The sequence below is a fragment of the Myotis daubentonii genome, chromosome 1 (assembly GCF_963259705.1).
Source record: "Myotis daubentonii chromosome 1, mMyoDau2.1, whole genome shotgun sequence".
Classification (NCBI taxonomy): domain Eukaryota; kingdom Metazoa; phylum Chordata; class Mammalia; order Chiroptera; family Vespertilionidae; genus Myotis; species Myotis daubentonii.
Window position 1 is genome coordinate 108033701 of NC_081840.1, and position 17242 is coordinate 108050942.

Genomic DNA, 17242 nt, shown 5'->3' on the forward strand with positions numbered 1-17242 from the left:
GGCACTGGGCTCTGTGAGTGAGCTTATGGGGAAAGGTGTGTGTGTGTGTGTGTGTGTGTGTGTGTGTGTGTGTGTGTGTGTGGTAGAAACAGGTATGTATAGTGTATGCTGTGGTGTTGGTGTGCATGTGTAGTGTGTATACTGCGTCTGTCTTTCCCTGTGAGTATAAGGATTGTGTTTGAGTGTGTCTGGTTTTGGGGGAGGGGGGAGAGCTGTGCATGTGTATGCATACACAAGTAAGCATGTGTAGTAAGGAGTCTTATCTCTGTGTATATGAGAGTAAGAGACATGTGTTTTTGCGCAAACCCTACCTGTGTGCCTTACTGTGATGTGTTAGTGTTTCCCTAAAGGCAGATATCAGCTTTTGCTCCCAGCCCAGGGCCACCATCCCCCCGAGCTCCTGTGACAACTGGCCCTCAGTGTCTCTCTAGCAACAATAGTCACAGAGACTAGCCCCGCAGCCAGCATACAGGAGGATCACATGACTGTAGCTTTACCACCCAGCCACAGTAGGGGTGACCCATGGAGTAAGTCCCCTGAAAAGAGAAGACTGGTGGGACCCTGTCATACCTTGAGCCTCATCCACCCTCCAATGTATGCTTAGGTTTGGAGGGACTGCTTCTCATCCTCCCAGCAAGCCAGCATCTGAGCTCCTGAAGGCCTTTACCAGCCTTTGGTACATCCAGGCACACCCAGAGCCTGGCATAGGGCAGCTTGGCTAATGCTTCCTAAATGAAGAAATAATCTAGTCTGTGTGATGGTATGCCAGGCTCCAGGCCTAAGGTATAAGTCCTACAAGACCAGACTTCCTGCCAGGTCAAGCTGGACCCTCCTGAGGTGTTTAAAGGAGGTAGGACCTTGGCCAGTGTGGCTCAGTTAGCTGAGGGTCTTACCATGCACCAAAAGATCACCAGTTTGAGTCCCATCAGAATCAAACATGCCTAGGTTACGGGCTCCATGCCCAGTTGGGGGCATGCAGGAGGCAGCCGGTCGATGATTCTCTCTTATCATGGATGTCTTTATCTCTCTCCCTCTCCCTTCCTCTCTCTAAAACAAAATCAATAAAATTTAAAAATTTAAAAAGATGGGGTCAACACTCTACCAGCCCTGGGATGCCATACCCACCTGACTTTCTGCAGGTTACCAACCTTGGGGTCAAACTTTTCACAAAGCAATCCCCATCTCTTGGCCTTGACCTACAATACAAGAGGGAGGCAAGACCAAGAGATGGGGACTACTTTGTCAAAAGTTTAATCCCTGTCATTTTGCAGGCTGAGGCACAGGCAGGCCCCATCCATTTTCCCTGGAGGCCACGTCCCCTTCATGGCAGGGCCATCTCTTATCCAAACATCTTCATCCCCTGAATATGCATTCTGAACCCTCTAGCTTCCTTCTCTACTTCCCATGGGACCACAAAACCCACAAAGGTTAGTTCTAGCTCTAGGGCTAACTGCCAGCCGCTACCCAGATAGGGGTCAGGCTGAGGTCAGTCCCAGACTGAGCCATGAAGGCAAAAACTAGGATTTATTCCTAATATAAGTCATGGGTCTCACACCTGACTGAGCCCTGACTCTAGTCACAGACTGAACCCTGACCCTGCTCACATGCTAGTCCTCAACCTCCTCACATGTTAAGCCCCTACCCTGCTCACACACTGAACCTGGAAATTTATTTAGAGACAGGCCATTAATTTGTCATATGGCCAAAGTTATTTCCCTGTCTCTGCACCTCAGTTTCCTCATTTTTCCACTGGCAGGCCTTGGGAGGGGTGAGCACTAAATCAGAAAATCCTTATTCAAAGGTTGCCCTGTATCTCCTCTGACCAGCAACAAAGAAGAGCATCAGCTGCTGCCACCTGCCAGCCCCCACTCCTACCCAACACTTTAGCCCAAGTATCACTAATTTTTATAGCCTTTGTAATCAATGGTATTGTTGGCAAAATGACATCTTTCTAACCTGCTGCAGGTCCGATGGGTCCCCAAGCTCACTGGTTCCCTATCAGCCCAGGCACAATACCCCAGGCCTTGGGAGGCGGGACCTCAGGCCGAGTCAGGTATGACCTGTGGGTGACAATCCCCTTTTAAAAATACTCAGATGTGTGTGTGTGTGTGTGTCCTTTTTTTTTTTATCGCTTAAAGTATTACAAAGAGTATTACATATGTCTCCTTTTTTTTTTTTCTCCCCTTGACATTCCCCCGGGCTCCCCTACCCCCCAGTGTCTTATGTCCATTGGTTATGCTTATATGCATGCATACAAGTCCTTCGGTTGATCTCTTAACCCCCTTCCCACCCCCCTGTGTGTGTACTTTTAATACCCCAAAGATATTCTCTGCTCCTTTCTGGCCGCCGAAGTTGTTCAATTGAATTTTCATTTTCTTTTTTTTAATATATTTTTATTGATTTCAGAGAGGAAAGGAGAGGGAGAGAGAGATAGAAACATCAATGATGAGAGAGAATCATTGATCGGCTGCCTCTTTCATGCCCCCTACTGGGGATCAAACCCGAAACCTGGACATGTGCCCTTGACTGGAATCAAACCTGGGACCCTTCAGTCTGTAGGCCAACGCTCTATCCACTGAGCCAAAACAGCTAGGGCCAATTTTCATTTTCAATTAAAAGCTGAATATTTCTCAGATTCAAAGGATGAGCCAGAAGACACATCAGAATATTGAGTGGTCCTTTCTCCTGCCTCTCAGCTCTTGGGACAATGGATGCAGAAGAATGTGCCTCTCCCTGAGCCATGGGGTCTGGGAGATATTTTGCCTCCTCTCCTCTTCCCCCAGCCCCTCTCCCTCCATAATCCACCCTCACTCCTGTCATTGGCCCCAAGCTGCAGAGCAGGGATAGAAGTCCCCCTCATACCTCCTGTGTCCAGGGAAAGTAGCAAGTCAGAATGGGGGATCCAGATACCAAGAATTAAGGAAGGACAAATACCAGCCCCAGAGACCCCAGCCTCCCCAGAGCTGGCACCTGGCTGCCAAAAGCCAAGTCAGAACCAGCGGGGGCAGTGAGCAAGGCCTGGACTCAGGAGAGAAGCAACGCCGCCCCCTCCTGGCTGGTGTGTGGCTCCTCCTCTAACCAGCACTGCTAGGCTAAGCTTTTGAGGCTGGGGTCATACAAGTGACTCTCCAAAGACAGCATGTGACATGCAGACCCTCCTCTTAGCAGCCTGCTCAGCCCCTTTGCCTCCTCCCTAGGCTGACTGCAGCTTTCAGGCTATGCCCATCCCGCTAACCTTCTCTCTCTGCCCAAAGAATTCTGAAAATACTACATCTTATCTACTGCCCAGTGGGCAAAGCCTGAGTCCACTCCAAGCTGACTACCATCTGGTCCCATTACCAGCCAGCCTCCTGCAGCCTGGGCTCGGGCCCTCTGAGCCTCCCCAACTCCCTGCCCTGCACCCTTTGGTCCCATCCACTTGCCTTTGCTCTTATCTTTACCACCACCAGGAATACCCTTCCTTCTATACACTGTCTCTGCTTGTTCTCCTGAGTCCTTCCCCCAGGAAAACTCACCTCTCCCCCTTTCCCAACCAGAGTGACCCCTCCATCCTCTATCCCCACCCATTTTCTCTTCTCCCCTCTAAGGTACTGAGCACTGTCAGGATTCAGAGTCACACAGTTCTGGACCTAGAGAAAACTGGATCATCCTCCAGGTCTTCCCCCACCCTCACTGCACAAAATGCAATCCCAAGGCCCAGAGATGGGCGGGAGCAGCACAAGACCACACAGCACGTTAGTGGCAAAGTTAGAACTAGAACTCAGCTCTCTGGAACCTCTGCCCAAGGCTTCTTGAGAACATGTGGCCTCCCCTAGTGAGCCAGAACAGAACTTCTCCAAGACATTGACCTGTAATGCCTCCCAGTATCCCCACTCCTCATCCAGGGCAGGGCCCAAAGGAAGCAGTCATGAACATTTACAAAATGAAGAAATAAAAAAATAAAAATATTTATCTAATACTTTCTGTGTGCTAAACACAGCAGGCACCAGCTCTGCTACTCAAAACCTTGGTAAGTTGCTCATTTTGATATAGAAAATATCTTCTGTGGGGAGGAGTGAGTGAGTACACGAGGAGGGCCCTCAGTTATGAATGTCAATGACCAGCGGGCACAGGTAGGGTGAGTGTTTGACACCCATGGTGAAAGCAGGTGTGCGGAGCTTGTGTACTGTAACCAGCTGGACATCATGGGAACCCGGTCCAGGCTGAGGTGTATCGTCCATTGGGCAGGCAAAGCGCTTGGCCATGCTGCAGATGGGGCTGCGGTTCTGGTAGACAGATGGCTCAGGGCGGGTGTGCATGGCTGGCCCAGGACCTCCTGCCACGTTCTTCTTGTAGAACCAGTTGTTGTCTGTGGAGGCCAAACTATAGCAAGGAGCAGCTCGGTTGATGGGGATGTTGGGCCCCAGCAAGAGTGGCAGCTGGTAGTGGTTGGGGGCCGGGTTGGGGTCCATTACTCTGTATGGGCACCGGTAGCCGAAAGTGTACTGCGGAGCCCTGCGTTCTCCAGGAGGGTGGGTCTTCTCCAAGCAGTAGTGGCAGGAGGCTGGGGTGGAGCTCAGGCCTGAAAGTGGGCAAAGGTGGGGAACTGAGGCCTTGATTAGCCTGATGTGACTTCACTAGAGCCACCTTAGCTTTGGACAGGGAGACTTCCAACCCTACAGGAACTATGGGCAGGTGAGGGACTTAGGCCATCCTGACATAAGAATGTGACACTATTGTCATAATATAAAAACTATGCCCTAGTCAGTGCTCCGTGGTTAGAGCATTGATTGAAGGGTTTCAGGTTCGATTCTGATCAAGGGTACATATTCAGTTACAGGCTTGATCCCCAGCCCTAGTCAGGGTGTGTGCGGGAGACAACCAACAATGTGTGTCTCTCATATCGATGTTTCTCTCTCTGTGTCTCTCCCCCTGCCTTCGAATCTCTCTAAAAATCAATGGAGAAAAAAAATATTCTCAGGTGAGGATTAACAAAAAGAAAAAAACACAAGTGTTATCAGTATGTCACCTTGGGCTGTCAGCATTCTGACATTGTTCCTATGGCAACACCAAGAAAACATCCTGAAATCACTATAGTCCATGAGCTCGTTAGCATAGCGATATTGCTGCCCCTATATGAGGCCCCTTGTATCATAACAATCACCCCTGACACATGCATAACATTGGCTTCAGCACATAAGTACTGTGACACAGACATGGTGACATCAGTGTCCTGATGTGACATTGCAGGGAGATGCCAGCATCCACAGACACACCTGGAGAGGAGAGTCATGATCCTTTGACCCCGCTCAGGTCCTAAGGGTAGACCTCCATTCTTCAACCTCCCAACCCCACTCCCCATCCCATCTTACACAGGTTAGAGATGCGTTCCGCCATGGGGATCTGCGGGCAGCTGGACAGTCCAACCCGAGTTATTTTAGGATTCAGGAAATAGCAAGGCCCAGGGTTGCATATGTCCATTATCCCTGCAAGGCAGCCACAGAGCTCAGTCAGTCCCAGAGTCTGTCCCCAGGTGAGACCCTCCTCCCCAAGAAAGGAGTGAACGGTTCTTTCTCAATTCCTCAGGTTCTTGGGTGTTTTGGGAACTTTGATTTCCTCATCTGTAAAATGGGGCTTTTAACATTCTCAAGAACTTGTCCAGAGGGACAGCTGCATAGCAGCTTAGTCCACTAGTCAGTGATGGTGCCAATGGGTCATAATAGGCACAGTGGCTATTGTTAGTTTTAAAAGGGGGCTCAAAATAAATAAACTGATGAACAAAATAGGTCCATAGGCATGGATGCATGGGACAGATTTGAGAGACCTCAGAGGGGAGGAGGAAAGGGAAGAGATTAACCAAAGAACATATATGCATAGCCCATGGACACAGCCAATAGTGTGGTGAAGGCCTGGGGAGGGATGGGAACTGGGTGCAGGGAAGCAAAGGGTGGGGGGATGGGGAATATAGGTAATATTGTCAATAATAAAAAGGGGTCCCAGCCTCAGTTATGGGGGTACCCTGCTGAGGTGAATATGTCACCCCAGGAAGGGGTCTGGCAGGCACCCTAGATTTCAGACTCCCAGATACATACTTCTGCCCAGGCTCTCCTCTTGCTGGCCTTGGCCAGCAGTTCCAGCTCTTTTGTGATCCAATGCTCCTACCCTTACAGGGGGTTCCAAGCCACCTGGAAAGCCTTGGGGGCCACCATTCCCACCACTTTCCCCCAATCTCCAGCTATTCCTGCCCAGCTGCTATGGCAAGTGAATCCATAATAGCCAGAACTGAAGGGTTCCAGCCAACGACCAGACAGAAAGGAGACCCTGCTCTGCCAGCTGGACAGTGACAGCATCCCTCTAAAGCTCCCTCGGGAGGTCCAGTTGGGAGATGCCCACAGAGTTGCCTTCAGAGGTGTGGGTCACTTGGGCATCCCTGCTGACATCCATCTAGACCTAGCAGATAACCTTGGTGTCCAGGTCAGGGCAGGCCTGCATTCCCAGGGACCTGTGGCTACAGATAATGGCTCCTTTCTCTCATTGCCACCCACAAACATCTAACAATAACCCTACACCCAAGGTGTGGGGAACACTCACGCTTCTCTGAATGCTGAGTGTGCAGAGTGCAGGCTGGCTCCTGGAACATGGAGCTGTCATGGCCTAGGTAGCCTGTGCAGGATGGCCGCAAGTACTTGGCAGGCCCCGGACCTATGAGAACAGACAGAGCAATGCTCACTCTGGGCCCACAAGATCAGAGGCAGGAAGCCCCAAGTACAGTGCCCCATGAGAACTTCAGGGTCTTTGCTCCCACTGACGTCACACTACCACAAATCCCACCATCAAGCTGCTTCCTTGCACGAAAGGCAGTGTTCCCAGATAAATGTAATTTCCCTTGGATAGGCACTGCATAATAAAAAAGGTAATAGTTACAATTAATTGAGAACTTATTCTGTGCCAAGTAATATACTAAGCATTTTATATGAATTACTAGGGGCCCAGTGCACGAAATTCGTACACTGGGTGTGTGGGGGGGGGGAGTGTCCCTCAGCCCAGCCTGCCCCCTCTCACATACTGGGAGCCCTCAGGCGTTGACCCCCATCACCCTCCAATCGCAGGATCGGCCCCTTGCCCAGGCCTGATGCCTCTGGCTGAGGCGCCGGCCCGGGCAGCGGGGACCCACAGCTGCAGCGGCCCCACGATCGTGGGCTTCGCTTTAGGCCCAGGCAAGGGACCCCTAGCTCCCAGGACTGCCAGCTTCGACCGTGCCCAGCTCCCATCGCTGGCTCCACCCCTACTTCCTGCTATCACTGGCCAGGGCGGCAAAGGCACCTGATTCTCTGATCATGGCTGGGGGGCAGGGCAAAGGCGGCCCCAGGGCCGCCTTTGCCCTGCCCCCCAGCTCTTAGCTCCCCCCTGGGTTTCCGATCACTGTCAGTGGCAGGGGGCTTCTTCCTGCTTTCCCTTTCGCCTCCCTGCATTGTGCCTACATATGCAAATTAACCGCCATCTTAGTTGTCAGTTAACTGCCAATCTTAGTTGGCAGTTAATTTGCATATAGCCCTGATTAGCCAATGAAAAGGGTAGCTCGTACGCCAATTACCATTTTTCTCTTTTATTAGTGTTGATTAGTTTTAGGTGTACAGCTTAGTGATTAGCCAGTGGTTCTCAACCTTCTGGCCCTTTAATTATAGTTCCTCATGTTGTGACCCAACCATAAAATTATTTTCGTTGCTACTTCATAACTGTAATGTTGCTACTGTTATGAATTGTAAATATCTGATATGCAGGATGGGCTTAGGCGACCCCTGTGAAAGGGCCGTTTGACCGCCAAAGGGGTCGCAACCCACAGGCTGAGAACTGCTGGATTAGACATATAATTTACAAAGTGATTCATCCCCTCATAAGTCTAGTACCCACCTGGCACTATATATAGTTATTATATTATTAACTATATTCCCTATGCAGTATTTTACATCCTGTGAGCATTTTGTAACTACAATTTGTACTTCTAAATCCCTTCACTTTTTCACCCAGGCTTGCCAACCCCCCTTCTATTTGGCAACTGTCAGTCTGATCTCTGTATCTATAAATCTGTTTCTATTTTGTTCTTTAGATCCCACATATAAGTGAAATCATATGGTATTTTTCTTTTTCTGACTTATTTCACTTAGCATAGTACCCTCTAGGTCCATTCATGTTGTCTCAAATGGTAAGATTTAATTCTTTTTTATGGCTGAGTAATATTCCATTGTATATATGTACCACCACTTTTTTTATCCACTTATCTACTGATGGGTACTTGCATTACTTTCATATCTTGGCTATTCTAAATGATGTTGCAGTGAACATAAGGGTACATATATCTTTTAGAATTAGTGTTTTGGATTTCTTTGAATAAATACCCAGAAGTGGAATTGCTGGCTCAAAAGGTAGTTCTTGTTTTAATTTTTTGAGGAACCTCCATACTGTTTCCATAGTGGCCACACCAATTTGTAATCTCACCAACAGTGCATGAGGGTTCCCTGTTCTCCACATCCTTGCCAACATTTGTTTTTTAAAAATTTATTGATGATAGCCATTCTGATAGGTGAGAGGTGACAGCTCATTGTGGTTTTAATTTGCATTTCTCTGATGATTAGTGATGTTGAGCATCTATTCATATCTATTGGCCATCTGTGTGTCCTCTTTGGAGGTGACTATTTAGGTCCTCTGCCCATTTTTAAATTGGATTGTTTGATTTTTGGTGTTAAGTTATATGAGTGCTTTATAAAGTCTGGGTATTTACCCCTTACTGGATGTATCATTGGCAAATATGTTTTCCCATTCAGTAGATTGTCTTTTCATTTTGTTGATGGTTTCTTCTGCTTTGCAAAACCTTTTTAATTTGATTATAGTTCAATTTGTTAATTTTTTATTTTGTTTGCCTTGCCCAAAGAAATACATCAGAAAAGATATTACTAAGAACTATGTCAGAGAGTTATTGCCTATGCTTCCTTTCAGGAGTTTTAGGGTTTCAGGTCTTACATTTAGGTCTTTAATTAATCCATTTTGAGTTTATTTTTTAATATATTTTTTATTGATTAAGATATTACATATGTGTCCTTGTCCCCACGTTACCCTATACCCCCCCCCACTCATGCCCTCCCTCTCCCCCCCCCCCCCCCGTTGTCCGCGTCCATTGGTTAGGCCTATATGCCTGCATGTAAGTCCTTTGGTTGATCTTTCCCCCTTACCCCCACCCTCCCCTACCCTCCCTCCAAAGCCTGACAGTCCAATCAATGCCTCTCCGTCTCTGGATCAGTCCTTGTTCATCAGTTTATGTTGTTCATTATATTCCACAAATGAGTGAGATCATGTGGTATTTATCCGCTCTCCAGTTCCATCCATGCTGTGGCAAATGGTAAGAGTTCCTTTTTCTTCTTCCTCTTCTTAAAGAATACCTTTCAGCATTTCATATAAGCTCTTTATCTGACCTTCTATTCTGAATGATAGCTTTGCTGGATAAAGTAATCTTGGTTGCAGGTTCCTGCTATTCATCACTTTGAATATTTCTTGCCACTCTCTTCTGGCCTGCATGGTTTCTGTTGAGAAATCAGCTGACAGTCGTATGGGTACTCCCTTGTAGGTAACTGACTGTCTTTCTCTTGCTGCTTTTAAGATTCTCTCTTTGTCTTTTGCTCTTGGCATTTTAATTATGATGTGTCTTGGTGTGGTCCTCTTTGGATTCCTTTTGTTTGGGGTTCTCTGCGCTTCCTGGACTTGTAAGTCTATTTCTTTCACCAGGTAGGGGAAGTTTTCTGTCATTATTTCTTCAAACAGGTTTTCAATATCTTGCCCTCTCTCTTCTTCTGGTACCCCTATAATTCTGATGTTGGTATGCTTGAAGTTGTCCTAGAGGCTCCTTGCACTATCCTCATATTTTTGGAATCTCTTTTCTTTTTTCTTTTTCGGTTGGGTATTTTTTGTTTCTTAGTATTTCAAATCTTTGACTTGATTCTTGGGATCCTCTTGTCTGCTGTTGGATCTCTGTAAATTATTCTTTATTTCAGTCAGTGTATGCTTAATTTCTAGTTGGTCCTTTTTCATGTCCTCCATGTTCTCACTATACTTACTGAGGGACTCATTAAATTTATCGGCGGTTTCCATAAAATTCTTGAAAAACCTTATAAACGTGGCCTTGAACTCTATATCCAGTCATTTGCTTTCCTCCGTTTCTGCCATTTGTGACCTGTTTCTTTGTCTCCGCATTTTGGCTGCTTCCCTGTGTTGATAGAGTGGCTTTGTGTGCTAGGTGTCCTGTAGGGCCCAGTGGCTCAGCCTCCCCAGTTAACTGAGGTGGACACTCTTGGTGCACCCCTTTGTGGTAGTTAAGCCTTGTTGTAGTTAAGCCTTGATTGTTGTAGGTATCACTGGCAAGAATTGACCTCCAGGCCAATTGCCCCCCAGCTCTTAGCTCCCCCCTGGGTTTCCGATCACTGTCAGTGGCAGGGGGCTTCTTCCTGCTTTCCCTTTTGCCTCCCTGCATTGTGCCTACATATGCAAATTAACTGCCATCTTGTTGTCAGTTAACTGCCAATCTTAGTTGTCAGTTAACTGCCAATCTTAGTTGTCAGTTAACTGCCAATCTTAGTTGTCAGTTAACTGCCAATCTTAGTTGGCAGTTAATTTGCATATAGCCCTGATTAGCCAATGAAAAGGGTAGCTCGTACGCCAATTACCATTTTTCTCTTTTATTAGTGTTGATTTCAGTTAAGCCTCCCAACAACTCTGTAAGGTAGATACTATCATTTTTCCCATTTTACAGATGAGAAAACTGAGGTTTAAAAATATCAATTTGCCCAAAGTCACAAAAGCTGGTAATGTGAAAATTCTGAGACAATCAGCCAACTGAGCTCAAACATTTAACCATGCACTAAACCACCTCCCAAACAGCAATAATCAGTCATTAACAATGTAGTAAAAATTAATGTTTCTGCTTTCATTTGAGATTAAGGCTCAAGGGAAGGGGAGGGAGCTAAAGCTGGGTTAAATGCTCCAATAAATCCGTAGCCTTTTTTTAAAGGTGGCTTCACTCCAAGCCACATCCTCCCTTCCTTTCCTACCTACCTCCCCCCTGAAAATTCCCAGCAGTTAATCACTGCCTGCAAGGTTCAGCTTGGAGGCACACATCTTCTGTGGACTTCAAAGAGAGTCTGCAGGAGTCAAGGCAGGAAGGCTGGGACACCTTCAGCAGCCCAGCAGAGAGAGAAATGGGCCCAAGCTCAGGGTGGGGTCAGGGGGCGTTCTGCTCTCACCTTTGATCATCGCCATGATCACAGGGGTCTGCTTCACCTCTTTCCATGAGGGCACCTGCACCTTCTTCTCTGGGTGCTGCCCATAGAACACAGAGTTCCTGGACCCCTTGGGCAGTTTCATGGCTGGAACCAAGCTCCAATAGCATCTAAGCAGCAGGCAAGGAGCTGAGCTGGTGTGGGGCTTATTCCAGGTTCCCCTGTCCAAACTCCTGAATCCACTCTTCCCTACTCCAGAGGTGTCGTGGGGGCTGAGAAGGAAGACAGTACTCCAGCTTGAGCAGCTGAGATAGTCTAGGGTGCAGCAAGCCACAGGGCCCAGGAGACAGGAGATGACATCACTGCAGAACATAGATTGTGAAGCATGGTGTTTATTTCTGTCAGTTGCCATGGTGCCTGAACTGTGGCATAGAAATTCTATGCTAGCAGCTCAGTTGTAGAACCCTGAGAATTCCACCCAACCAAGCTATATTGCCTGAAGGGTCCCCAGAACACTGGGTCAGGGAAGGAAAACAGAGAAGTGCAGTGACAGAGCCAGATCTTCACTCCTGGTGGGTGCCCTAGGGGTGGGAAAAGGAATAGAAAGCATGGGTAGGTCATGGGTCAAGGGTTCCTGAAGCCTGCATAGCCCTCTAGGGTGACCCTTTACCTCCTGCCCCTCCTACCTATCCCTCCCTTCTATCAAAGTCTGTTTCCTTGGGAAAGGATAAAGCCAATTACTTCACACTAAGGTTCAATAGCTTTCCAGATTTTATCCCAAGGCCAGTATCTATAGAAATCTATGTCTAGCTCAAGGAATACTTGCCGGCCTGCTGACATTTCAGGCAGGGAATGAGAAACAAATAAAGGAGGATGGAGGGGTAGTTCTGAGGCCTTAAGAAGCCACTTCCTGTGCCTGTGGTCAGGAGCACCCCTGGGTGGAGGGGAGTGTGAGAGAAAACATATGATCGATGTATGAGCCCCTGGGCAGAGGAAATGCTGGAGATCTCTTCACCCCTAAAATCCCGAGTTTTGGGGGGCTCAGGGCCTGCTTATACCAACCAGTTCATAGCTCAGTTTGGATTTGGTGGGAACCAGGTAAGAAGGGTTTCTATTCTGGGAACAGATGACAACTGGCTTTAGAGAGGGTATCTGTCACAACACAAGTACATAGATAAGGAAACTGAGACCCCAAAAAGAGAAGGACTTGCCCAAATTTTCTCCTCACATCAGTAGCGGAAACAGAACCAGGACAAAACCCAGGGCTCTCTTTGGATCACAGCCTCTGATCTAATGGAAACCAAAATATGCTGAGCACTTATTCCCACCAGCAGGCGCAATAAGGATGGGGAGTGGATCAGCCATACATGCTGGCATTCCAAAAGCCCCTTGTCAGACCAGAAGGCTCAGAACAGATGGCAAGGTCCCACCCCTACAGCAGCAGAGCTGCCCATGCCCTCACATCACCTATGGAGTAGCCAAGCCTCTGATTTCTGGAGAGGTGAGGCTTGGCAAAGCGGGGATTGGCCCTACTTCAGTTCGTCTGGGGCCATGGGCAGTGCTGCTTCCACACCCCATGCTCGTCAGCTTTTCCTGGAGGAAGCTGTGAGCTTACTGGGCTAGAGCCCTGATGGCCTCATGCCAATAGGGGCCAGATGTGGGGCCAGGAGCTCCACCTTCTTGGTCTTGGTGGGGAGGGAGGACGGGGGAGAAGTTTCCTGCTATTTCAACCCAGGGAGCCTTCCTTCCACTCCTCCCACCCACTACCACCTGCATTGCTCCTGGCTGTCATCCTTGTGCACAGCTCTCTTGGAAAAACTGAGCCATTCTACAACCCTGCTTCTGCTTTGAATGCAGAAGCTCCCTTCCAGCTTTCACAGAGACTAGCTAACCCCTGGAGACAGACGTCGGTCCTCTCCAAAGCTTCTGTTCTGTCTCCCATACACCTGCCCCTTCAAGCCCAAGGTAAGGGTTCCTTGTCTCCTCAGTACCCACCAGGCAGTGTCTACTCCCTGTCAAAAGTGAGCTGAAAGATCATGGCTCCTGAACACTGGATTTGCCTTCATGTCATCCACCCCATCTCCACTCTGGTAAGCTTGCTGTCTCCCTTTCCAGAGATCATTTCAAGCATGGTTCATCCCCTCTTCATGCCTGGTCCTCCCTCCAGCCCCTGTTCCACCTCCTCCTCAGCTAAGAAAAGAGATTCCTCTCCCTGCCACACCATCAGAACCACCTGCTTCCACCATCACCTGCTCTCACTTCCTTCTGGGGCTGGGAAGGACCCTCTTAGACTCTCTCATCTCCTCTGCATCCTCAAGAACATTTGCTCTCCATGGTTCCTCTCTCCGCTTTAACCCCTCATCGGACCCCTTCTTAGCTCACTCTACATATACTACATTCTTCCCTCTATCACAGACCATGTCCCTGGCCCCGCACACCTCTCCATCACTACCTAGATCCCTCCAGTCCACAGCATTTCCCTGTTGTCTGTCCACACCTCCCTTTCATGCTTCAACTCTCCACAGGCTGGCTTCAGACTTCAACTATGATCTGCATGTGGAAGTTGCAACCAATGGACACTTTCACCCTCACCCAATTAACCTCTCAGCAGTACTGGACCAAACTGAGTAACCATTATCCCCTCCTTGTAGCACCTCCTCCCGGTTCTAAGATTCCTGGACTTCCTTCCATGTCCCCATGTGCCTTCATAAGCTTTCTTCCTGGCGCTTCTTCCTCAACCAACCTTTCAATGTTGGCACATGCTTATTAATTACAAAGGGAAAACAGTAGCTTTATAGAGAGAATCCTGGCAGGTAGCACATCAACCAAGTAACATAAGTTAACATCATCCACAATGAGACAAAGAGGTGTTGTGTGCCTCCAGAAAGGGTGCACTGAGGACACAGCATCTCTTCTGGGCTGTCCCCACCAAAGATACATAACCTGAACCTAATTATGAAGAAACCAGATAAACTCAAATCAAGATTCACTTTACAAAATAACATTTCTGAAATGTTATGAAAGACAAAGAAACACTGAAGAACTTTTCCAGATTAATAAAAACTCCAGAGATATAACAACTAAGTGCAACATAGGAGCCAGAATTTTCCTTTTGTGGACAAAAGGGCCCACATGCTAACCTGACAAGCTCAGGGAAGGCCTGCATGGCGGTCTTGCAAACTCAGAGACCTAAAGTAACCACAAAGGATGGTCTGAAATTAAACTTTAACTAAAAGCAGTTATGGTGGATAGTTAGGTCCCAGGCTGGTATCTTCACTGACAAGGTCAATCTTTACCTTAACTGAGCCTATCTGTCTTTTTGCATCTATAATAACATACCCTTGAAATGTCTGGGTAACTTGTAACTTCCCTTTTTCCGGACCCCTTGGGGCATAACTTAATGTGCCTGGGCAGCGGGACAGATACCACAAATTCCTGCATTATTATCATGTTAATTGTTCCTGCACCCACCTAAGTATGTGTCTATCTATCATTTTACTTTTTATCCTATCCCAGAGGTTTCCTCCCCCCCCCTTTTGCTTCCCCCAACCCCACCACCACCCCACCACCACCACCACCACCCCCTCTCTAGTCTATCACCAATGGACTTCAGGTAACCCACCTACATCTCCTCATTTGATTGCAATGTATAAAAATAGAGGAAAACCCGCCATTCTCCAGAGCACTATCCCAATCCACTGAGATATTGCTTCCCAGCAATTGTCGACAGTTTGGCTCAAATAAACTCACAAAAATTCTTTACAGGCTTGAATGATTTTTACATTAACACTCTGCTATCAAGGATGTTATTGGGGAACATTGGCAAAACTAGAAAAAACATCTGTGGCTAGTTAAAGGTATTATACCAATGTTAATTTCCTGATTTTGATTGCTGTACTCTGATTGTGAAAAAGACGGTCCTTGTTCTTAGAAAATACACACTGAAGTATTTATTTATTTATTTTTAATATATTTTATTGATTTTTTACAGAGAGGAAGGGAGAGGGATAGAGAGTCAGAAACATCGATGAGAGAGATACATCGATCAGCTGCCTCCTGCACATCCCCCAGTGGGGATGTGCCCACAACCCAGGTACATGCCCTTGACCGGAATCGAACCTGGGACCTTTCAGTCCGCAGGCCGACGCTCTATCCACTGAGCCAAACCGGTTTCGGCAGAAAATACACACTGAAGTATTTAAAGATAAAGGAGCAGCAGTATGTCTGCAACTTACTCTCAAATACTAATAGTTCAGGAAAATATATGCACGTACATAGAAAAGAATTGAAAATGTGGTAAATATTAACCTCTGGGAAACCTAGATGAAGGGTATGTGAGAAATATTTATAATGTTCTTGCTTCTTTTCTGGAAGTCTGAAATTATGTCCAAAAAAAAAATGTGAGGAGAAAAAAAAATGTTGGTGTGTCAGAGTTCACTCCTGGGGCTTCCTGTCATTTGCCACTACACTCTTCTTGTCTGGGTAGTCTTATCTTCTCTTGTTGCTCCAGCCCCACTAACTGTACCCCAACAATTCCCAGATATATGCTTCTGGCCCAGACCATTTTAGGGGCTTTAGGCCCACATATCTGACAGCCTGCACAGCATCACTTAGTTTTCTCACAAGCATCTCTAAATCAACATGCCCAAAGCTTTTCCCATGAGATGCCCCTGCCACCCATTTATCTCAATGAATGGTATCACCATCCATCCAAGTGCCCACACTAGAAAATTGAGTTTGTCCTATACATCTCACTTGTCCCTACTCCCCATATCCAACAATCACCAAGTGACTTAGGGAGTCTGTGAGCTCCCAAAGGCAGGGTTTCTGTCATTTACTCTTGGGTCCCCAGCCCCCAGCATAGTGCCTAACATTTCTCTAGTGCTTGAGAAATATTGTTGAATGAATGAATGACTGTATTCATTGATTGGTCAAGGAAACATCACTCCTCCTCAAAGAAGCAGAGTTCTACTCTGTGAGTCCAGACACATTTCCAATCTGGCTCACTGGACTACCATTTACAGTTGTATAGGTTTGTATCAGCTACCTTTTGCTGCATAACAAAACTGTCTTCAAAATCTAAGGCTGGCCCTAGCCGGTTTGGCTCAGTGGATAGAGCGTCGGCCTGCGGACTCAAGGGTCCCAGGTTCAACTCCGGTCAAGGGCATGTACCTTGGTTGCGGGCACATCCCCAGTAGGGAGTGTACAGGAAGTGGCTGATGGATGGTTCTCTCTCATCCATGTTTCTGACTATCCCTCTCCTTCCTCTCTGTAAAAAAATCAATAAAATATTTTTTTTTAAAGAAAAAGAAATCTAAGGCTGTTTCTGTGGGTCAGGAATTTAAGAGTGGCTTAACTGGATAGTTCTGGCTCCAAGTCAAGATGCAGCAGTCAAGATGTCACAAGTAGAGGAGAAACCAAGATGGCAGCATAGGTAAACACCGGAGATTGCTGCCTTACACAACCACTTCAAAAATATAACTAAAAGATGGAACCGACATCATCCAGAACCACAGGAAGGCTGGCTGAGTGGAAATTCTACAACTAGAAGGAAAGAGAAAAGCATACTGAGACTCAGAGGAGGTGCGGTGCAGAAGTAAAACACAGGTACAGAGGCGCATGCAGAGAGGGTTGGCGGTTGAGGACATGGTTGTCTTTTTTAATCGGGAGGGAGTCTCAAGCTCTGAGCTCCAGTTCCAGGCAAGTCTCTGGGGACCCAGACTCATACGGGAGAAACTGGACTGTCTGGCATTGGTCGGAGCTCGAGGGCAGCTTTCTCTCTCGAGGGGGAGCTTGCAGCAATTGCCAGGACACTGAGAAGCAAGGCCTCTGAGGGCAGGACTGAGAGCAGCCATAACTGCTCACTCCACCCTGTTGATCCCTTGGGACCCCGCCCTGCCCAAGCCATAGAGGCTTTTACATATGAAAGGCCTGGCCCTTTGCAATCTAATAATTACCTAACAAATTACCTAACAAACTGCAGCTGGCCCAAGGCCCAG

The 17242-nt window shown here is 47.5% G+C and overlaps 1 protein-coding gene across 1 annotated transcript; it reads right to left on the bottom strand.

Moving 5' to 3' along the window:
• Positions 1-3235: 3235 nt before the first annotated feature.
• Positions 3236-11388, bottom strand: CIMAP1C (ciliary microtubule associated protein 1C). Its single transcript, XM_059656252.1, has 4 exons — positions 11268-11388; positions 6571-6681; positions 5352-5465; positions 3236-4561 (listed from the first exon to the last, which is right to left on the bottom strand). Exons 1-4 carry the CDS (start codon positions 11386-11388, stop codon positions 4080-4082), a joined length of 828 nt encoding a protein of 275 aa, XP_059512235.1. The 3' UTR covers positions 3236-4079.
• Positions 11389-17242: the final 5854 nt, after the last annotated feature.